Source organism: Branchiostoma floridae, chromosome 10 (assembly GCF_000003815.2).
Source record: "Branchiostoma floridae strain S238N-H82 chromosome 10, Bfl_VNyyK, whole genome shotgun sequence".
In the NCBI taxonomy this organism is placed as follows: domain Eukaryota; kingdom Metazoa; phylum Chordata; class Leptocardii; order Amphioxiformes; family Branchiostomatidae; genus Branchiostoma; species Branchiostoma floridae.
This window is the reverse complement of record NC_049988.1, coordinates 11,931,840-11,955,583: the sequence shown is the minus strand read 5'-3', so window position 1 is coordinate 11,955,583 and position 23,744 is coordinate 11,931,840. Positions and strand designations below refer to the sequence as shown.

General features: G+C 40.9%; 3 protein-coding genes and 1 long non-coding RNA gene across 4 annotated transcripts in view; 2 read left to right on the top strand and 2 right to left on the bottom strand.

The window, feature by feature from the left end:
- The window catches only part of LOC118424888 (fibrillin-2-like), an 11,752-nt gene extending 8,463 nt beyond the window's left edge, over positions 1-3,289 (top strand). The window contains exons 11-16 of the mRNA XM_035833695.1: positions 256-417; positions 637-701; positions 1,131-1,241; positions 1,529-1,636; positions 2,351-2,444; positions 3,114-3,289. Of these exons, the coding sequence (XP_035689588.1) occupies positions 256-417; positions 637-701; positions 1,131-1,241; positions 1,529-1,636; positions 2,351-2,444; positions 3,114-3,289 (716 nt within the window). The remainder of the gene's footprint in view (positions 1-255; positions 418-636; positions 702-1,130; positions 1,242-1,528; positions 1,637-2,350; positions 2,445-3,113) is intronic.
- Positions 3,290-5,966: 2,677 nt separating this feature from the next.
- On the bottom strand, positions 5,967-6,709 carry LOC118424387. The gene is made up of 2 exons (XR_004832195.1): positions 6,486-6,709; positions 5,967-6,233 (listed from the first exon to the last, which is right to left on the bottom strand). It is a non-coding gene; the product is annotated as an uncharacterized LOC118424387 (long non-coding RNA).
- Positions 6,710-9,361: 2,652 nt separating this feature from the next.
- On the top strand, positions 9,362-15,957 carry LOC118424384. The gene is made up of 5 exons (XM_035832932.1): positions 9,362-10,039; positions 11,040-12,371; positions 12,919-13,194; positions 13,511-13,712; positions 14,034-15,957. The coding sequence occupies exons 1-5, from the start codon at positions 9,383-9,385 to the stop codon at positions 14,975-14,977; spliced, it is 3,411 nt and encodes a 1,136-aa protein (XP_035688825.1). The 5' UTR covers positions 9,362-9,382; the 3' UTR covers positions 14,978-15,957.
- A 250-nt stretch (positions 15,958-16,207) lies between these two features.
- Positions 16,208-19,063, bottom strand: LOC118424386 (putative ATP-dependent DNA helicase Q1). The gene is made up of 3 exons (XM_035832933.1): positions 18,568-19,063; positions 17,886-17,968; positions 16,208-17,690 (listed from the first exon to the last, which is right to left on the bottom strand). Exons 1-3 carry the CDS (start codon positions 18,948-18,950, stop codon positions 16,417-16,419), a joined length of 1,740 nt encoding a protein of 579 aa, XP_035688826.1. The 5' UTR covers positions 18,951-19,063; the 3' UTR covers positions 16,208-16,416.
- Between the last annotated feature and the right edge of the window lie 4,681 nt (positions 19,064-23,744).

The following is a 23,744-nucleotide window of genomic DNA, read 5'->3' as shown; positions in this document are numbered from 1 at the left end:
CGAGTACAATAGAAATTGCCAGCAAAGGTGTATTATGAGCCCCAAAAAAGCCCCAAAGAGCCTGCTATGGAGGCTACTATGTAGGGGGGAAGGTGAAGCCAGTCCACAGGATACTTGTATGCTGGGCGAAGTTGTTGTCTAGAGCCCATGGGGCTTTAACTTTGACCTAAGATCACAATGCATTACACTTTACATGCGCCATTGGAGCTATGAACTGTCTTATTGATGACATAATCTATTCATCATGATCTATAGTGGTTTGTCCCAGAGGACATTACAAGGCGTCAGACGACACCTGTGTGAAGTGTGACTACCGGGAATACCAGGATGAGGAGGGACAGTCTTCCTGCAAGTCTTGTCCTGCTGGGACAAACGCCGTCTTCAGGGGGGCAACAAATATTGCGGAGTGTGCTGCGCGTATGTTGCCATCTTATTTTCAATGTCATTCATTATGACAACTACGTTAAATCTTAAAACGAGTTAGCAGTTTGTAAGTAATAATTGTTGATGAATCTGTAAGTATGGAATGTAAACATTTCGTTGAACATCAATGAAGTCCATTTATGCATCGGTAAGAAAAGTGTTGTAATGTTGTAACGTTGACGTTTCGTGTACATTTTTATCTTCCCTGAATAGAATGTGTTGGTGGTCACGCTCCTTGTACAGACTGTCACCTGATAGGAGGGAACGTCGATTGTGAGGTTAGCTCAACCTTTTTATTTCAAGAAAATATGGACACTACCTAAAACCACTCGATTGCCATCTTAAGTTAGGGTTACAGATGGATTGGCCTTGTGGGACAATAAAAAAAACTTCTATTCCTATTGGTTATACATCCACAGCGTCATAACCTCATTATGATCGGTTAACCTTGCGCACTCGGTGGTTAATTGGATGGTTATAGACCACTGGCTATTTGTTATATCCTTGTGGCGGGTCTCTAACCCTTTTAAAGTAATTCACGTTATGCTTGTTATGAAGAAACTACAAGGAATGTTGTTCGGGCACCTTAGAGTAGTTTTGAAAGTATCTATGATGCTCCGACATATATATAATGCTTTGTTTCTGTGGTAATGATATGACTGGTATATTTCTTCGCAACAAATGGTCGTATTATTTCCTGTGTGTAGTGTGCTGATGGCTGGGCAGGCTCCAGCGATGGCCTGGTCTGTGGACGTGATGACGACATGGACGGCTTCTCTGATGTCCCCATCTCATGTGGGAATGGCGAGTGCACAGTGGTGAGTAAACGGCAATGTATATATCATAGCTAGAAACCATCACAAGATTACATGTATAGGGCATAGTTAAATCAAGCATGTAGCCCCCTTAAAATATAATTATTGCTTAATCTAATTTCACATGTCAATCGTTGGTACACGTTATAACATTTACCATTCTCAACATTCTGCCATTCACAACATCCACTCGTTCACATCTCTCAACAACAGTGTCACTAATAACAACACCCCGCATTTCGTATTACACACTTTGGGTAAAATGTATCTTTTTTTATCTTTTCTTAAAGGACAACTGCCCTGGTGTCCCCAACGCTGACCAGCCGGACATGGACAGCGATGGAAAAGGTGACGACTGTGACGAGGACATCGACGGGGATGGAGTCCTTAATGACCAGGTAAGAATCACGTTATACATTTATACAGGTGTTTGAATTAAGAGGTAATCACGGTGCTTTTGTAATTTCTGTTACGGCATATGGTAACAAGAAAAGGTTAGTTCATAGTCATCTTTTTCCTCTTCACACTGATGTGCTTGTGTTTCAAAATGAAATCGGCATTTCTCTGATAATCTTGTACTTCGTCACTTATATATATTATCAGTCAATGTATAATTTTGAAATCCTCTCAACATTTTTTGACATTTGTTACAGATTGCTATCACATTTTTTCTAATCCTTTACTATTTGTTAAATTAAATGTTGGTGGAGAGAACAAGAACATGGCTATAGCTTTTTTTCTCCAAGCACGTGTTCTCTAGTGTTCTATTTAAGCTTTAGATTTTGAAATCTGCGAGAAAATAATTAAAAGTCGATCAGAACTCGGAAATTCTCGGGGAGGGCAGAATGCAATTTACTTCACGTGCGATGGTACATGGTGCAGTCTGCAATGGTACAAATCCTTCCGTCTGGAGTTGATGATTCACTTCAAATCATCCGGACGGAGGCCTGACGCATCCCCGTCTTGTTATTAGCCAGCGAAAGGGTATGTCACTGTACCCCGTAAGGGGCGGTATAGCCCCGTTGTGTTTAAACATGTGCAAACATGTGTGATCACGTTGACCGATGATGATGATAATGATGAATTTATTTCAATGGTTACTATCATTTCAGGACAACTGTCCACAGAACCCAAACCCTGACCAGACCAACACTAACGGCACCCCTGCTGGAAACGCTTGTGAAACATCTTTGAATGACGTCATCGGTGAGATCATTTCTTTAAAATTTCATCGTAAAAAAATCCTTCTATATCCCATAAAGGATAGGTTTTGCCAATTTCCGTTGGTGTGATCCTCAAGTGAAGTCAACATTTTTTAAAGATCTTACTCTTTCAACCCCATTAACACTCTTTGCACTTATTACATGATGCGAATTTTAAACTATCTGAAAGTGCGCTCTAAAATTAAAATTCTGCATATATTCCTTCATTTAGATTGCTTAACGGGGGTTGCTAAACCTTCGTCACTGTTGTATATATTTGTTTACATAAATATGCTACCCCTACGTTAGTGGCCTCAAACAGCACGACATATATTCTTGTCAGATGATTTCATTGTACTCTGAAATGAATACGTTTGTAAATAGCGAGCGCATACGTAATATCAAGGTGTACAAACAAAATGTTGATGAACCAAGGATTAGTATTGGTAATCAATCCGAGATAGTCAGTCCAAAGAAGTGATTATTGATAATTTTCCTTTGCTTGTGGACGTTATTTGGTCTCTATTAAGACATTTTATTTTCCTTCCTTTTCAACCACAGGTACAATCTGTTATAACCAGACTGATGGAACCTTCCATTCTCATCCGTACGACTGTTCTATGTACGTCAGATTTTATGAAAGCATTCCATTTTCTCTTTTTTTTTACCGCAGCTACAATCTGTGAGAACCAGCCTGACGGTACCTACCTCCCCCATCCGAATGGCTGCTCCATGTACGTCCGATGTTACCATGCGGGGAATGACGCTGTGTATCCCTGTGCTCCCAGTACACACTGGAGTCAGGAACTACTGACCTGTGTTAGGTCGGATCTGGCCAATTGCAACTAGAGAAGGTGGGTATAGTCGAACCTATAGACCAAGCGTCTGGGAAGGAAAACCCGAACTTCACAAGCCACATCAAAATATTTATAGTCCATCCAATTTTAGTTCAGACCCACTGCTAAGCAACCAGCTGTCTTACCCAACTAGCAATCACTTTTACGGTCGCTAGGCGGCATTCAAACGTCCCTCAACAGCCAAAAGTTATTGCAAGCGGCGCTCAGCCCATTTTGAACTGAGGATTTCTGACGTGAGACCAACATCTCATAATCTTTTTGTGAATATCGGAGGTAATAATTGCAAATTATTGATTGCTGTGTTTCTGGTTTCTTACAGAGGCACCGAAAAAAATGAACGAACTCAAAAGGACACGAGAGAAAATGCTGATCTCAATTTAGCTCTTTTTAGCACGTTACTAGCACGCAACACTACAAAGGCAAACACAAGAAACTGCAACTGCTCGCTTGTTTCGTCTTTTTTCAACCTTTATTTAGCCTTGGGTAACGTTACACAATCCCTTCGACCTAAGCCGGTTTTAAGAGTTCAACGTTTGAGATGTCTCATTGCACTTTACACTTTAAATACTTATGACGAGCTTAACTCCTAAATCGCAACGCCTCAAAGCTTAATGTTTTGTAGAAACTGCTCACTTGCTTCCTTACCATTGAAATGCTATTAAAGAGCTTAATCTCAAACCGTCTTTTTCGTGTCGTGCTTTTTTTATATTCATTATTTATTAAGTATCGAGCACGAAAAAATCTATTAAATTTTGAAAGTTTGTGTTAAAAGGTATTAAAGCAAATTTCATGAGTTGACTCAATCAATATGTAGATGAATCGATAAATTGATAGATTCAAAAGATGGGTAATACACGTTAGATATTCGATAGTTAGATATAGAAATATATATATATATATATGGACATTAATGTGAGTCACTTACAATTACAGCTGCTGTATTTCGGCTTAGAAAAACAGTATCTTCCTTAGCTCGGTGTTATCACTTAGACAGTCAATTGTTCTTGCGAATTGCATGAAAATTTCAAAACTAAATTCTTCCACTTTCTGTCTGTTGGCCATCGCCATTTGCACCTGGGTTTAAAACATCTAGTATCTGTATAGTACATAAAAGAGGAGAAGCCATGCATACACTACCAAAAATGCCTTTTCTTTCTTTCTTGTTTTTTCTTGTACCGAGACATTTTTGTCTTCATATAAGATTTTTTTCCTGACTATTCTGAAAAATACCAAACCAGTAACTTTCTACAGCACATCAAAGTTGGTGGATCAGTTAATTAGGCAGAAGGGCGAAAAGTGTCTTAACTCACTGAGTAAGAAAACAGATTTGTCCACGAATTAAGCAATTTTTTACTTACTGAATTTTCTTGAAGCAAGACTATATTTCTTAGAGGTATCTCATAAAGTTTAACTAGAATGTTAGTCTTACAATAAGATTTTTTTATAAATGTTCTTGTGCCTATATTCTTTTACTAATATATTGTCATTTGAAGCCTTGTATTCAACAATCCTTTTCTCACATGAAGATCAGAAAGTCTTTTTGCCTAGAAACATTTTCTTACTTTGAAGATTGGTGCTCTTACAGCAAGACTGTCTTTCTTACTTCAAGAGCACAATTCTTGATGCCTAGAATTATTTTGAAATTCTTACTTTCAAGATTGGTGTTCTCACACCAAGAATTGAAATTCTTACTTTGAAAATTGGTGTTCTTACACCAAGAATACATTTCTTACCTCAAGAGCGCACTTCTTATTGCCTAGAAATATTTTCTTACTTCCAAGATTGATTTTCTCACACAAAGGAATAAATTTCTCATATCAAGAGTAAAATTCTTTATTGCCTAGATACATTTCTTATTTCCAAGACTGCTATTCTTACAACAAGAATACCTTTCTTACTACAAGTGCACAATTCTAATTGCCTAGAAACATTTTCTCATTTTCAAGATTGGCATTCTTAAAACCAAGATTAAATTTCTTATAACAAGAATAACTTTCTTACATCAAGATAACAATTCTTATTGCCTAGAAATATTTTCTTATTTTCAAGATTGGTGTTCTTATACCAAGATTAAATTTCTTATATTAAAAATAACTTTCTTACATCAAGACAACAATTCTTATTGGCTAGTAATATATTCTTACTTTCAAGATTGGTGTTCTTATACCAAGGCTAAATTTCTTACGGCAAGAGTAACTTTCTTACATCAAGACAACAATTCTTATTCCCAGAAATATTTTCTTACTTTCAAGATTGGTGTTCTTATACCAAGATTAAATTTCTTATATCAAGAATAGCTTTTTTACATCAAGAGCACACTTCTTATTGCTAGAAATATTTTCTTAATTGTTCTTACAACAAGAGTAACTTTCTTAAATCAAAAGCACACTTCTTATTGCCTACCAAGACCAAATTCCGTACACCTAGTGACCTAGGGTACTACTTTGCTGTGCTAATATTGAAATTTTTGTATTAGCAAACATCTTGCTATCTTTAAGTTCAAGACTGAATTTCTTACACCTACAAACATAGAAACCATTTCTTAAAGTAAGATTGAGGTTCTTGTATCACGAACTGGTCAATGTTGCTGTTTATATAGTTGTAAATGTATTTCCAATCATACTCATGTCCATCAATAAGTTTCATACCAGATTTTGGGGCATTTTCTCCCCTATGAACCATTATTTTAAAGATTGCAACATTATTGCAGATACCAACAGATTTAGATCATATATGATGCTTGCTTATAAAAATTCATTTTCCTGATACTGAGCATATACTAATAACTTAATTATTGTCCTTCTAAAACAGCACCATTACTGCTGTAATGTTGTTGGTGATGGTATCATAATCATAATACATGTCACTTGTTCTTGTTGAAAGCTTTTCCAAAGTTGAGATGGGGGCATCCTCTTTGGTCCAGCTGGTTTCCATGCCTAGAACAACACACAGACAGTTTATGAACAAACAATTCCCTGATGAATGCCCCCCTCCCCATAAGGATTTTGGACATCAACATCTCTATACTTTTCCTTCCTTTAAAATATCATACTTAAGTCTTAGTGTTTTGGAGGGATTCATGCAAGTGTTCACTTCTACATTCTGCAATTACTGGTCGCCTTATCATGCATATGCAACCAAAGAAATGTGAAATTAAAATACTTTGAAAACCAAGATGGCTGACGTACCTGAATAGATAATGTTCCAAGCTTGACTTCGGCTTTGGTTGCACTTTGGAGCTTAGAAATGCAAGGCCACATTGTAAACAGGGTCCCAGGTGATACAGGAAAGTGTCCTACAGAAATCTACCATATCTGTGCCCTGTATTTGCAAGATCTAATGCACATCAGACAAATAAACCAGGAGAGGCAGTTTGCATGCAAGCTACAACTGTCTAGAATTTGAAATTTGCAGCAAAGGATGATGGGAGTAATTTCCCATGATCCTTAGTAAAATTGTTCTCTTATTACCAGAAAAATATAGAATCAATTTCTTAAACTCTGATCTGACATTGAGAAAATAGACAGCAATTTTGCTGGTTCCAACTTATTGTTCTTTACATCTTGATAGACACATGTATTATGATAAACAGTGTCTGCCAAGAAGGTCAATGGAAAAGTTTCTATATGTGCTAGTTTTTATTGGATATTTTGAATAAAAACAACAATCACGAACATTCAAGAGTCTTATGCTAGTCAAAGCTTGTTCTGTAATTTCCTGTTTAGTTATTAGTATTCAGTCAAGTAAGTCAAGGACCATACTCTTGTACCCGAGTTCTTAATTACCTAGAATTAGGATAGATTATGCAAATCCTCCAGATTTCTAGAACACTCTTGTCGGTGAACTCAAACATGGCTAATGTTAAATGAGAAATACTTTCTTCACTTACGAAAAAAAAATGCATTTATCAAAGTTTCTGGATACAAAAGACAAGAACATTCAAGATTATTATTCCAGTAATTCCTTGCACTTTATCTTGTACTTAAATTACATGTATCTTGAATGTTCTTGTTTTTCTGAGCAGTATACCTGAGGAAATGTAAGAACGAAATTCTTGTTTTTTCTTGAACATTCCCAAAAAATCAAGAATAGAGTTTCTCGATGTTTCTTGATATGTGAAACAAGAACATTCAAGACTTTTATTCCAGTAACTACTAGCCTGGGAACCATACCGTCGGGCGCTCGGCGGTGTAGGGGTGACCGCCCGTACAGTTGATTGGTACAGGCCGGGGGAGTTCTTACGGGGTTAGATTACTTTAGTCGCGCCCCGACGGTATGGAATCACGTTTCAGCCAGTCTCCTCTGAGCCCCCGCAGAGCGAGGGTGGAGTAACTTTCATTTAGGGCCGTCGGCGCCGCGGGTGCACCGCGGTGTGACAGCACGATTGGCCATACCAGCTGCACGCGGTAGCGAATCAGCGCCCGGAGCTATAAATATTAATGAACCGCTGGCGCTGGTAACCACGTGATCAAGGATAAGACGACTGAATATGTCTGTACAATATGTTTTGTTTTCTTTGTTTAGGAACGCAAGAAGTGATACCAGACACGATGCTACATAGCTATTGAATATTTAATGTTTATCAGTTCGCAAAATAAAAAGTTATTCACAAGAAATAAAACGGTAGTAATACTGATGTTTTGGCAAGCCGATCTGAATTTACAATACCTGAGAAAGGTCTTGACCTGAGGTTACTTGTTACAACGTTTGTTATTTGTTACAACGTTTCTTCTTTTACCGTGCACACATAAATACTACTTATTATTCGCCGCGAACGTCTGCGTCTCCGGTACGACTGTACGAAGGTCGATTGGTTTCTCGTCACAGTCCACTATGTCACAGTCACTGCTTTCATGATCAGTTGTCTTCTCTTCTGGCGTACTGTCCAGTGACGCAAAAAGATCTGCGCTGGGGTCGAACGTGTACTCCGTCTCGGCAGATTCTTCTTTATGAGGCGGTTCCAGAAACATGTCACCGCTCGGATCCAGCTCATAAGAGTCATTTCTAGAACTTGTACTAGGGTCCGGCACTGGGGTGGATGTACGAAGCGGCTCTCCGATCGCGATCTCTGCACGTTCCAGGTGGCTCCATTCTACTTCCGAGCAGAACGTCTGATCGCTGTCATACTCATAGTCCATGAGCTCGTGGGTTGGTGACAGGTTACCAGCCATGTCTAGAAAAATATAATGAAAAAATAAAGGTACATACAAAGATTGCACCATCATCATTTATACTTATTATCTGCAAGTACTTTGAATATGTAATTACCCGGACTGGTAAAGTCAAAGGTCAAATCCGATAGCGGATGAAATATTCACCGCCAATTTGGCCAACTTTATTACAATAGAGGACGTCTGGCAACCAAGGCCTCCGATAGTTCACAAAGAAGGGAGTTGGTATTAAAAATGAACAATTAAAAACATATAACTTACCTGGATTTAAAGCCGGTTGGAGCCGTTCAATTCAAGCAGTTGCCTTGGTAAAATCTCAATCAAAGCACTCAGTAGTATTAAAATTGTGACGGCGTGGGCGATTGTAGCAGTACAGAGTATGGAGGGTACGCAGGAAGAAAACTGTGAGAATAATCGCACCTCGAGGAAACAGATTGCACCGATTTTTATCTAAACTAAGACTGCCGTTCCCTACGTAATTAACATGTGTGCGTTATCTGCCAGTTTTGTGTGACTTATGATGAGATCTGTCAAAATTGTTGTGGGAAAGTTCGTACCATATGAGGCAGAAGAACCACTTGTCAAAGGCTGATGGATTTTCCCCAATTCGTACGTGCGTGTGATTACCATGATCCCACGATGGAAACTCCGCAGCTTGCTAACCCTAGTCTGTAAGTCTGAAACTAAATACATAGTGTTCTTGATTTTTTTGAAAGGTAAGTTCTTAATGGTAGGAGTTTCAAGATAGATTGGAATGGTGAAAGACATTCTCCAACGTGCTAGCCACAATTAATGTCGTGCAGCCGTGCAGGTTGCATAGTACGTACCTGACGTCATTATATGCAAATGAAGGGGTTTCCCACAACAAAAATGGCGCCCCTTGATCTTTCGCGGGAACTTGAAAAGACGGCGGCATGTATCATGCCAGGGCTTCATGGTACAGATATCTCCTAATCGTGGGAATAAACGCAGTTCTCAAGATGCAGAGCTTATGTCCAGATACTGACACCTATGTGCGAAAAGCCTTGTTTACAGCAATATCGCCAATAAATTGGAGGCGTTTGGCGATGGGAAACAGTTCCACTGTAGGGTCGTTTCCGAGCATGTTGTTCGCAATGGCCTCCGCGGTGTTATGCTTCCTCTGTGCGATTGATATGAGAGTGAACGGCAAGGTTGCGCACACGAGAAAGTTTTTCGCGGATTCGGTGAGTGACAAGTCCCCGGCATCAAGATTGGAAGCTGTGTTGGGAATCGAGATCAAGAAAGGGTCCTCAATCTGCGCGCCGTGCAACCGCGAAGTCACGCATGTTTTACAGTGGCAGAGAGACACCGACAAGTGTACCAAAGCTATCGAAAAATGGCGAGGAATATTCAGTGGACCCAAGGAGGTTGGTGGACCCAAAACTCCTCAGAAACAGACGTCGGCGCCACTGGAAGAACGAGGCGGCGAGACGAAAAGGAACCTGCCCTTTACACCGACAAGGCACTCTCCCGCCCGCAAAGTGACCCGCTTGTCAGTCGAAGCCCGAGAAAACATCGCGCCTCCGCCTTCAGACACAACCAGCCTACAGGTATGTTTAAAACTTTGCTAAAGTTAGGTCGATTGTCACACATGCATGCCGTTGTATTAAGTTTTGACTCGCTTCAAGTTCAGATCACGTTGGCCTGAACGTGCTTCATAATTTATCATTAGTTTTTTTGACAGGCCGAGGGGAAACAGTAACCTTAGTTACAAGACGTTGTTTTTATTGTAATATCTCGAGTCTCACGTTTTTTGAAACTCAATTTTCATGCGAGCAACTTTGAATGTCTCTGTTTTCTTTGACATAAACAAACCATCGTACTTGTACCGCGCCGTACGCACGATCAAACATCATGTTATAACATCATGCCTAAAATTAGGTCAAGTCGGTCTTTTCAAAATGGACATAGAGCAACAACACCACATGAATCTTATCAGTAGAAACTGTATCAGTTGCCAAATATTAAAAAAAAATGTAATTTCTACCACAGCAAGACATTTTTACCGCTTATAATCCTCCCGTTTATCCAAGAATTACTAGCACGATGACGCGTTGGCCCCTCCCCCATTCTGTCTGGTGTGTGTGTCGGGCGGTGGGCCTTGTTTCTGCCATTGCTACATTTGTATACTGGTACTATTGACTATATCTGGGTTGCATGTAGCTATATTGTTTCAACGTTACTTTGATTTGCTTATTTATGTTTTCATACACATGTTTTCATTACGTCTTTGCCTCCACTAGATGTCAAACTTTTTTTTGGTAGGCTGCTCGAGTGTAATATGTTCACCTAGTGTATATAATTTTTTTGTGGAATTAATGATAATTTCGTTAGGTGAATAATTTGACTATAGACTGATACAATCTATTGTTGTTAGAAAAAGATAGAAATCAAAGGAATTAAGCTGAAGTCTTTCTTGAGGAGAATGATGTCTATGTATGCTGAGGAAAGTCACAATATTTCATATGCATATACATACTTTACAGATATTAGCGCAAAATTTCAATGGGCTCATATTTCATTGCAACATTTCTTTCTTCTGTTTAACAGATCCTCCTGAAGTACCCATCAGACAAGCATGCCAGAGTCATCGAGTTAAAAGGAGACGCCAAGGCCCTGGTGCAACAAGTCACAGAAAAAAGCTGGAATGCAGCAGCTAACAGCGCCTTGAGGATGAAGAACATGGGAGCTGCCTTGCAGAAGAAAGTGGCCAAGAAGATCAACACGGAGGTACGTGACCTAGCAGGTAGCTCGATTCTGGGGAAAACGTCACCCGACGATCTCGTCAACTTCAACATGGATGCATTTGCAGAGGAGCTGGAGACAAGAACCCCCTGGCTAAATGCATGTTTCCAGGGTGCTTGTGGTAAGGAGAGCAGACCAGCCCAGATTGCCAAGTGCACCGCCGCCTCCATCTGTGTTAAGGTTGAACACCCCACCCTTTCAGCATGGCAGTACAGAAATAGCTTTGTACTGCTGCAAGGGGGTGCCAAGAAGAAAGCTTTCAAACGTCTCAACAAGCAGAACATCTGCATGTCGCACAGCAGAAGCATTGCGAAGCAAGTTGAGTTTGGAAAGAACAGAGACAGGGACATGATGGAATGGAAAGCCACCATAGAGGCCCAGTTTGGTGCCATTTCATCGTTAGAGGAGCTGTACAGCATCATTGAAGAGGAGGAGGCTTCAGGTGAAAAGGCAACGCTGGACCAGTCCGGGAACTCAACCATCAGTTCCGCTGACCTTCAAGCCTGCAACTTTTCCTTCCCATCTTTTGTCCAAGACTCACCTGAGGATGACATGAGCGAGCTGGGTGTAGAGCCACTGGGGCAGCAACTTGAAGAGGACAACACCAACATCACCAAGGACATCCCTGACGTACAGACCACACTGACAACTAAACTCCAAAACATTCCTGGCTACAAAGTTGAAGAGTATAAACGCGCAATCTTTGCCATCACACAGTCTGTTTCCAGTTTGCACAAAACCGCAAAGGACATCATCGCCAGTGCAATCACATTGCTCAAGGTCATGCCAATACGCACGTACCAGGTCATATTTGACAATGTGGACATTTTTGTGACAGCAAAACACCAATCGAAGAGAAACAAGAACAGGTCCCTACATTGGATACAACAATATGCCGTAATAGACAGGGTGCTGAATGACTTGGACAGTTCCACCCCGCAGAAGTCACTCCGTGACCTGACAGTCGCCGACTACCTACCGACAGAAGCCATACAGGCCCAACTGCGAAGAGACTACATCATCATCGTGAGCAGGATAATGGTTGACTGTCTGGCTGCTTTCGAGCAGCTGAAGAAAGCAGCCGTAAGACACATCCCACATCCCTACAGCGAGGAGATGTCGAAGGCCTCAGAGCAGGTATGAATATGTTTCACTTGATCTAGGCAAGATAGATCATGCCTTAAGACTAAACAACCACTTTTAGTGTTTAATGTTTAGAGGAGAAAGTCTTTTTTTCTTCATGTCTGATAGATTCATAGAAAGGCGATGACATGGCAATATCCCTTACAGTGAACATGGATGTTTCTGTATGTATGTATGTATGCATATGTATGTATGTCAGGGAATACTAACATTCCTGATACTTGTGTAAAGGCTAAGTATATGATTGTTGAGTATATAACACTGTTGTGTGTGTGTTTGTCTGTGTGTGTTGTATGTATGTGTTGATATATGTATGTATAGATGTGTGGGGTATAGGTGTATGCATGCACATTTATGTTAGTGTTTGTGTGTTGGTTATTGTGGTATATGTGTTTGTGTGTGGTTTGAGTGTTTATGTGTGTACATGCATGTGTGTGTGCCAGTATGTGTGTGTCTGTGTGTGTGTGTGTTGGTATGTGTGTCTGTGTATGTGTGTGTGTGCCTGCATACAGACTAAAGTTTTCCAACTTCTTGATTTCAGACCTGGCTAGGCCTGCAGTTCAAAAATGAGAATGTGAGTGCGGACATGGTGGAAATACTTCGGTATATCCAAACCCACTTTGTCCCTGCAGAAGAGGATCCCGAAGGCCGGATCCAGCGCCTCCTTCTCACAATTCTCCTTGGGGGAGACTGGCTTTCAGTGGAGAGGGCAGAGAATGTCCAGTTGGCATTCATGGATGGTGACAACGCAGAAGAGCGCCTGGATGGTCTTCTCCCCAAGTTCGAGTTGTGGCACGCAATAAGAAACTTGGTAGAGGTCAGTTTCTGTTTATCTATCTTATTTTTAGTGTGAGGACTGAGCTTAATCTCCAAGCAGATCAATTTACTCCTTTTGCTGGCTAAACTCCTTCCCAAGCTTATGATACCATCTTAGGCCACCACAAGATCTGCTTGGAGATTAGGCTGTGCTATGATATCTATATCTTTACACTGTCCATCCCTCTTTTATATTCATATGTGCAAAAGTATGTGTCTGGGTATACTAACATACCGAAGGCTAAGTATATGACAACATTGTTGACTTGACTTTGGGCGTCACCTATTAAATGATTTTTCACTTTCTTGTGTTTTAGATACTGCACAGCATCTTCTACAAGGAGGCGTCGGCGGGTGACAAGGGATCCTTGTGCTCCAACATGAATGTGGTAGGCGCAACAACAGCCAAGAAAGGACCCCACGATGCCTACAACCACTACAAGGAGTACATCAACAAGGACATCGATGCTCTCATCATCTACGCCTGCTTGAAAGCCTTCAAGTTGGAAAGCATTGATGGTGAGAGAAGTGTTTCTTTTAAAACATCCATGCTTCTCATTATGTGAAATGTACTGCAAGTACACCTTCCAACTTATACAATTCATGATGGTTGCTTACATTTATTGAAAGGCAATGTAGTGTATTTGTAGCAGCACAAAAGGCTAAATTAAAGCAGTTTAATAGCTTAACATTAGCAGGTATACATAGCTTAACATATCAAAAGCATCACATGACAATTACAACTTGTCCTATTCATTACAACATTTCATTCTATAACAAAGGCACTTGAAACTGACGATAGTCTTGTCTTGTTTTTCTTTTCTTTTTTTATTCTGTCAGCACGACCAGCAGACTTCCCCCCTGCCTACATCCTGAATGCCAATCTCCACGTGCAAAAGGACTGGCTTGAGAGCAGGGCGGCAGAGATTGTAGATGACTTGCTTGCAGGCAATACTGAGTCTCTCCATGACATCAGAGAAGGTATGGCACCCAAACCGAGACCACAGTTGCCTTGCCGACACCCCGGTTGCCCAAAGGTGTACGTAAGGCCTGGGGCAAGAGTCACACATGAAAAAGGCCATCACGACCTTGTTGTGGAGGAAGAGAGCGAAGAGTCAAGTTTGCCAAAAGAAGACCACATTTACAACTACCAGACAAGCAAACTGACCCTAGCTCTCTTGATCCGCAACATGGACGATGCCACCAAGGAGGGAGACGGGGAGAGGTTATCCAGGTGCTTCAGGATGGCCCTTTTGTATTACAAAGCCTACGGCCACACCAAATATGCATATGGTACTTTGATGTTCTTTGCCAAAGTGAATGCCCTGTTGCCCCCTAAGCTGGCCCACAGTCTGGTGTGGAACAGAGTAGTGAACAACAGAGGCGGTAAAGGTAACAATATCCCCCTGGATCAAAATTTGGAACACATGAACAACTACCTGAAATCCTTCCTGAAGCACCTTGGGCCTAACCTCAATGAACAGAGTGCTGCCCGTATTGCCAATGCCATTGGTGAAATGGCGGCACTGCTAAAGAGGGCAGACTCAGACTTGGGTGTGCGTTCTGACTCTGGACGCCACACCAAAGCTGATCGCATTCCAGAGCTGCACACCCTGGTCGATCAGTACGCACAGGTCGAGGCCCTTAGCTATGTCCCAGGGAGGGAATACAACTCCTTCCCTGGTTTCAAGAGGGACCTCTTGGCAAAGCTTTCTTCAGTCAATCTAGCTAAATGGGTGAACAGGCTAGTCTCTAAGTGGTCAGCTACATATGAGAATGCATGAGAAATCATCTTTGATAGAACATTCTGATAATTTGCTGACTCATTCAATGTAAATATTCTGATTGCATTGATAGACCACGAGATTGAAGTAATAGACCACAAGTCTCTCGATATTTCAATACTTCTGTTAGCTTATAGATGACTACTTTGTACTCATGGACTTGACTTGTGATTGAATTTGTAAACTGTACGCAGAAGAAATTGGAGCGCAACAGTCTTTGTAAAAAGTTCCGTATATCTTGTGCATTGTTAATCGATGACTACTTTGTACTTGACTAGCGATTAACTTTTAATACTGTATGGAGAAGTATTTGGAGCACAACAGTCAAACAGTCATTGTGAAGAAGAGTTCTATTTGTCTTGTGCATTGTAGATTCCAGAGTAATTTGTACTCTTTATGGACCTGACCTAGTTATTGACTTCTTAAACTATACACAGAAGTAATTGGAGCTCAACAGCCTTTGTAAAAAGTTCCGTATATCTTGTGCATTGTAAATTGATGACTACTTTGTACTTGACTAGCGATTAACTTTTGATACTGTATGGAGAAGTATTTGGAGCACAACAGTCATTGTGAAGAAGAGTTCCATGTGTCTTGCGCATTGTAGATTCCAGTGTAATTTGTACTCTTTATGTACATGACCTAGTTATTGACTTCTTAAACTGTACACAGAAGTAATTGGAGCTCAACAGCCTTTGTAAAAAGTTCCGTGTACCTTGTGCATTGTAAATTGATGACTTCTTTGTACTCCCAATGTACCTGACTAGCGAGTGACTTCTTATACTGTATGCAGAAGTAATTGGAGCACAGCATGACTTCTGAAAAGTTTCATGTCTTTTTTTCATGACTTTGTTACTGTGCATAACATGATTTTGTTGTAAGCACAGAAGTGGTATTCGTACTAAGTAAGGATGATCAATATACATCCTAGTTCCTGTTATCAAGTTGACTCAATAAAACATGTGTTTATATTCAGTTTATATTCTGCTTCTTATCACTTATTTCCCAAAACATTTAACATTTCCTATGGCAACAACACAATTATCTGTTTTTTTTCCTTACTGCCCCAGAACTGTCCTAAAAATAAATTCAACTTGTCCCAAATTGAGAATGACACCTGGGAAGTCCCAACCAGGTTTTCAGGAAGCATGTATTAGAACAAAAAGTCTGTTTGTCAGAATACAGTATATTGCTGTGTAAGAAAATTATAAAAGTCTGAATCAATTCAAATTCAATCTTGTCTTGTGAAGTTTATTATTCAGATGCAAATTCACCAAAAAAACAAACAAAGAAGATTATTTCTTCCCACCTTTGACATGGCATGTGTATTCAAGGCTCTACAACTTGTGTTATGTACACAATTCGGACAACACTTTGAAAATTCTGTCTGAACAACTTAAGACAATTTGTGTCCAGCTTAGTATGTCCAGCAAATCTTCCTATTCATCACTGTCATCACTACTGTATGTACATGTATCCACATCATACTGGTCACTTTCAGAACTCTCAATATCATCACTACTGACATCATCACCACTGCTATCACTACTGGACGTGAAAGTAGCAAGTAACTGGTCCTGGTTTGAGAAGATAAGTGGATTAGCTGCAAACTCCTTTTGAACAAATTCCAACATGCTATCTATATCCAACTGTTCATCGAAAACTTTACGGACTATGTCTACAATGACTTGGGCTTGGTCTCCACCGAACACAGGAAGGTGTGACTCCACATAAGCTGGTGTGAATATGTATTCGCACTTGTCAAGCACATGTTTGATAAGATCATGTGAAAATCCAGTAGTGAGGTCAAAGGAAATGAGCAGTTTAGAGTTACTGTGAACTAGAGAATCACGGTACTCATACAGGGCCTCTCTGAGAATGTCCCTTTGATGGTCACTGACACTTCTTTTCAGGGATGGCTCTGTTTCCTCTGCTTCTACCTTACATTCAGTACTTGGTAGTGGCTCTTTACACTTTGAGGAATCACACTTACATGTTTTGTGACAGTTGGAACAACACAAGTGTCCAGGATCAATGGATTTGGTGGTTGGTTTTGCCTGAAATCTATCATATAACATGATGCGGAGGCACTTGTCAGATCGAACATATTGTGAAACAGCCTTACTACACTGAGACAAAGAAAAGGAATAGATTACAGCATGGGACTGTTCGCCACTCCTACCTGCCCTCCCCACTTCTTGCATAATATCTTCCATACTTTCAGGGGGGCCATATATAACAACATACTTCACATCAGGGAAGTTTACTCCCATACTTAGGGCTGTTGTTGCAATAACAACTCGAGCAGTAGAATCTGGACAGCTGACAAATGTTTGCATTACATGTTCTTTCTTGTCACTCAGGGTCTCACCACAGTAGACAGCGAAAAGACGATTTGTTGAATGTTTTTTACCAACATAAGCTGCATCACCAAGTGCACGTTTAAAGTGGCCAAACACAGCTCCAATATTATTAAAACTTCTAACATATATGATTACCTTGGGAAAGCTAGTCTGTTGCTCCTTCAACCCTGTCACAATCCAATCCAGACATGACAAATCAGACCCCTTAACCCGGACCACCCCAAGTCTGATATTGGGCCTATCTGGGTTAGCTTCCACGAAAGTAGTGTCAGAGTTCATGCTCAGTAGACGCACAATGTCCTTCCTTGTCGGCAGCTCTGCAGAGGCTGTCAGTGCCAAGACAGGTGTCCCTGCATCATGGAAACAGTGGAAACATATTAAGTAAACAAGATAAAAATGTGGTGTGAATCAAATTGTCAAATATAGATCATTTTCACACTTGGCCATAATTCCACAATGGATTTTATAACTTTCTTTGACTTTACAAAGTTATAAGGGAAAATTCAACAGAAATATCTGTCTTACCAAAGAAATGTTTGTCTTACCATATTTGCAAAGTGATCGTAGTTCCGAGACTCTACCAAAACATGTTCTGAATGGTGCCCCTCCTCTTGAAACTGCTTCTCCCCTGGAAAAAATAAAACAGGTAGAAAAGTTTGTCACAATTTTTAATATAGATACAGAAACAGAAATAGAAGGCAGAGCCAAGTAGAGCATATGATTGATTATTTATGGTGGGACAGTGAGACTACTCTATGACTACTACTGTTTAAGAAGGGCACTTCTATATAATGTCCTTGTGTTTACCAAGGCATCATTTATCAACAACAAAATATTTCATTCTGTGAATAGAAGCCATTCCAAAAAAAATGTCATGTCAATCCAACTACAGGTCATAAGGAAACAGGTGCATAATTTGCACACCGAACATTAGTGGATTAATATTTTGTTTTGACAGCATTTCTACACATGAAAACAAAGGCATGCATTTTTAAACTTACATCATCTACATGTGTATTGTTGTCCTGATATTTAAATGAAGCGGTTCCATGAAAGAGGTTAGTTTCACCCGCCACACGGTGAATTAGAGATGGACATGCATTATGCACAAGCATGGACAACAAGCATGAGGTGCCAAGCGCTTCGGGATTACATGCACGATTAACTGTGAAGATGGTTAAAGATTGTGACTAATCTGCAATCTTGCTTTCATTAAAAACTACATACCAAGCTGGAGTCTTATGTGCCTCATCCACCACGAGCCCAAGGAGATTGTCCTGGTAAACTTCAGACCTCAGCATGTCCCTCCATTTTGACGACAAAACCCAAGTTTCAGGATTACCGAAAACAAGCTGGAACTTTCCCCTTACTACGTCTCTTAACTCCTCTGCACTTGCGTCACCCAAAGAGACAGCCGTCAAGCCAAGTCGTCTGGCTGCTTTAACTTGGTCGTTGATTAGTGCGACCAAAGGGGACAGAACTATGACAATTGGAAAGTTCGCAGTCTTGAGACGATCTGGGCAGCCCGGCGATGTAACAAGGTGTCCAGCCACAATAGGTGCAAGTTGATAAATCAAAGACTTTCCAAATCCAGTTGGAAGAAGAGCCATCACATCCTTGCCGAGCAAAAACGGTCGCAGACTATTTAGCTGCTCATCTTTGAGCTTATCTACCCCTTCTACCGACAGCAAAGCCCGCGAAATCGCATTTTCTACAGCCTGTTTTGGCCCCTCAGCGTGTTCAACGCCCGCCATGATGGATATGGTAATGAGCAATAGGACTGCCTGAGAGCAGATGACAGCTGAAACCTCGCGCCTTGCTTGCGCCAATCAGAGCTCAGCCCGATAATTAGATTGACCACACGCTATTGGCTAGCCCTGGGCTAGCTCTGCGCCGCGATCGCGGCGCCTGAATAAAAGTCCCAAGCTGTGGTTCCAGTCTCCGCGGGAGGGGTAAACTGAAAAGGCCGGCTACAAGCTCTATAGGCGAAATCTCAAAGGGCAGCTAATCAGACAGGCTGACAGAAGGCCGGTGCCGGGTAAAGCTCCCCAAAGCCGACCGCGGAGAATGGTACCCAGGCTAAGTTCTTAGGGGCATATCTATGATAATCGCAGCAGTCACTTAACTTCTCTTCAGGAGTTTAGCGTAATATTTCAGGTCAAACCGTCAAAGGCAACTAAAAACAAACTTTAACGTTACTGAGTTCAACAGTACTTATAACTTGTTATCCGAAGTTGAAACGCTAGCGATGGTATTTTCGCTGCGCTGTTAGCTCCGTGCGACTGTTGTTGACGGTCTTATAACGGTATATTTTGCACCCCTGTACCCTGGTATTAGTAACATTTGGTATAGATAGGCATAAGATAGTTGGTAAAATGCTCCAAGTAAAACTTTTGGCATAAAGTACTGTAAAAGGCTTAATTACAACACTTTTTGTTAGGGGAAATTGGTTTTCTTTCGTTCTCCATGCCATGACCTTTCGGACGTTCACCCCACAGAGCCGACATCTGCACCTGCGTCTAGCCGGCAGGAAGAGTTAATTCAATTAATGGTTCAGCCAATCAGCGAAGAGAAAAGCGAAGGCTAATTAATATTCATTAGCGGGACCACACAATACGTTAACTTTGAGACTCCAGCCGTACAGACTTCTCGCCAGGATTTTTTCAAAGCGTCGGACAGGGGTCCGGGGGCCGCCCGATTGTCCCTGGCGGGGTCCAGGGGCAGGGCCACTGTGGGGGGGGGGGGGGGGGACCAGGTGGGCGAAACCACCCCGGAAGCTCTTGCATTTTAGACTATTGAGAAGGCTTCTTTTATCAGTTTTTTTAGGGCCATATCTACGATAATCGTAGCAGTCACTTACTTCTCTTCAGCAGTTTGACTTTAGAATATTTCGGGTCAAAGCTTCAAAGACAACTAAAACCTCATAAACAACAAACTTTACTTAGCTCAACAGTATACAAAAATATTGTACGGGTTGCCATCCTTAGTTGCAGCGCTTATTTATAGCTTATTATCTTCGCTGCGCCGTTAGCCGCCGTGCGACTTTTGTTGACGGTCTGATATCCCTACGTCGCCGCCTCGCTGATATTCCCACGGACATGTTTCAAGAAAAATACCCAGCAAAAAACGCTGTTCTGCGTCAAATTCTATTCTATAAAACATGTGGGACTCAGTGTTACAGTCTAAATATTTTGTAGAAGCACCGCTGTAGGAAAGAAGGTCCAAGCAATGTAAAACATCACGTAGCATGAAGTTCGCTGTCAACTGGCACACAGCACATGACTGTTTGAAACTCTAAGTCTAATCAACAGCCGTGTTTGATTGATAGCCGGCGGTCCTTTGATGAAGTCGGCGAAAGGTGCGTTAGTTAGAAAATCTGCGTTTAGTTTTGATACGTAATTATAAGTTAGACAGTGGCGAGAATGATTATTTTCTCATCAATATTTCTCTTCAGAATTATTTGAACTTAATTGTACATCTGAACAATTGGCTTACCTGTGCAATGTTTATATGATTAATGATCAGTGTACTGAAATCATGTGTAACGTATGGCTCCTAGTCAATAGATCAGCATTTTCTCTATAGTGACCACCTGTCTATAGTGGCCACATTTCCTAGTGCTGTTGTTGTTTGACATAAACTTTGAACATTTAAATTGTAAGTAACTTTAAACTGCCAGAGTTTCAGCCCAATAAAACACTCTCAGCGCCAGGGTATGAACAGACTGACCAGACAGACGAAAATAAATCCTCGAACAAGGTTCAATCGTATCTTCCGGGTCTGGCAGGAAGTTGATAAACTAAAATAAGAATAGGCTCGATGGCTGATTGCATACAAAGTAAAACAGTTTAACAGTTTTACAGCTTGAAGAAAACAAACGCTCCTACAGTACCTGCACCTGCTTGATAATTATTAAATCGTATGCCCTACTTGAATAAAAAAAAAGTTCACTGCAATAATAAATGTACCCACATCACAAGGAGCTTATACTTTTTCAAACTTACACCTAGTTATCGCTCTGAAAATTGTTAATGATATTACATGAAGTCATTCAACAATTTTCAGTCATGATGAAAATTTTCTGAATGGAAGGTGTGATTATTGTCATTTTCTGAAAAATAGAAGCAAGCTCTGTTTTTACCTGGAATCAATTCACAATACCAGTCCACTTTGGGGGATAATGTACTGTTAAGAGGATGTTCCATTTTTGCGCAGGGGTGATTTGGAACAGTCCAATGTTGCGTGGGAAGGGGTATGGCTGAAATATGCTGTATTTGCTCTTAAGCAAATGTCGGCCTTTCTAGTGTTGCAGTTGTTTCCGCGAGAGTTTCGTTCGGATATTTTGGTGGCCTTCACATTGTGGTTAGAGTTGTGGAATCTAATGGTCCTGGGTTCTAATCTATAGCAGTTTTACAAGCGGGAAAAGCACTTATACACCATTTTTTTTCAAATTGGTGTATAAGTGGACGTCCCAAACATCCCCTCCAATCATTCAGGTTCATATGAAAAGTTGGTGTCTCGCAAGTACAACTAAGGCAGCATAACTAACACCCCCATTCCCTGCGACCTGACTGTGACCGAGAGATTTGACAGGTCGCTCAACGCATTTCATATTCTAAAAAAAAATCTGTTTGCACTTTATGTCTTTTCACTCATGCTTTGACAGTATTTCAATTACTAAGGCAGGGATTGGCAAATCCAAGTAAGTTTCTTTACAGAAAATGTCCACGGTATGACAGTTCATTGAGCTAAATTTTCAAAGATAACATGTGATAAGAAAACAAAGAAAAGGACATTTTTCAAATTTGTATGTCCTTTGCACCACTTTACCTTTAATATCGTGCCTTGCAAAATAGATTGGAACAGAACTAGGTTGCTTTTTGAAAATTTTCATCAACAAGAAAGCAAACATTCCGGTGTGACAGCGATCTCGCCCCCCCTGCGATCTCGCCCCCCCGGGGGGCGAGATCACTAGCGTTTTCGCCCCCCTTTAGCGTTTTCGCCCCCCCCCCCCAAGAGCAGCTGGTTACTACATATTACAGGTGCGCTACCTGGTACTATACTGCACCTGGGGAGTAACGTATCTGGTGTGTTACCTGGTACCTATATGGCACCTTATTACCGTACCGTAAGATGTCATACCTCGAAAGTCAATACTATATTGTTCGGTGCAAACATGACATTGAAATGAAAAAGACAATTTTTGCAGCTGAGGTGGCATAAAAACAGTGCTACTGCGAACGTATAAATCAACACCGTCTATGGTACGGAATACGTCAGCTATATGTTTTCAATTTGTCACAGTGTTTTCTTTCTTGTGCTGGAAACATTTCCAAAGCACTAACAAAAACACACGTGAATAATAGTTTCTCATTATAAACACTATCTACGCGCAAGTTGATATAGCTGTTGCTAAATGCTACACAAACACTGGTAAAGTACCAGTCTTAAGAAACACGGGTAAATGCATCAGTTCCTACATACTAGAAAAAACAGTCATGTTGGAGGTGAAGATATCCCTTGGCCAGGTGCATATACCAAAATGTGCGTTATTCTAATTAATACCTAATATTTGCATAATTAATAAAGACATTACATAGTTCTTTTGTGGTCACTTCATGGTAGAGACTTCATATTGGAGATATATAGGTTGCTTGAGGACAGGTGAATACAATGAAATACATTTTATGTCAAGACTCAGGTATATGCAATAATGGGAATACAAGGGAACCAACCCTCCTTGTCTGAAACTTATTACCATGTAATTACGTTAATATTGATACTATGAATGGAGTTATGTATCAAACTCGTGTACTTATATCATTCTGAAACTGCATTTTGTGATTTATACCAATCAACTTCTAAAATGTCATGTAAACCCGTTTTTTTTTGGGGGGGGGGCGAAATCGCTAAAGGGGGGCGAGGTAGGGGGGCGAGATCACTAGCCGGGGAGGGCGAGATCGCTAGTGATTTCGCCCCGGGGGGGCGAGATCGCTAGTGATTTCGCCCCCGGGGGGGCGAGATCACGGGGGGGCGAGATCGCTGTCACACCTGTACATTTTGTAACTTATTGAAGATGACTGAACAAGGAAAACCTATTCAGCAGGATACTTCTCAAGTGCTAGCCAATGCTGTTCGACTCGGGCAGCTCCGGCGCGTTTAAGCAAGTAGTTCATTGCACGTTTCCTACGTGTATCCCTTGAAACTAAAAGGACCCGCGTGACGTTTGGACAGTTTACAACACCAAGATATGAGTATATGCATTGTGACATCCGTCGTCATCTTAACAACATTCGTACATATGATTTGTACTAACTCATAACAACACCTAGGCCTAAGTATATACAAAATCCACATTCCTTCCCATAGCTTCTGGGAAGGAAGAAACTAGAAGGACACTACAT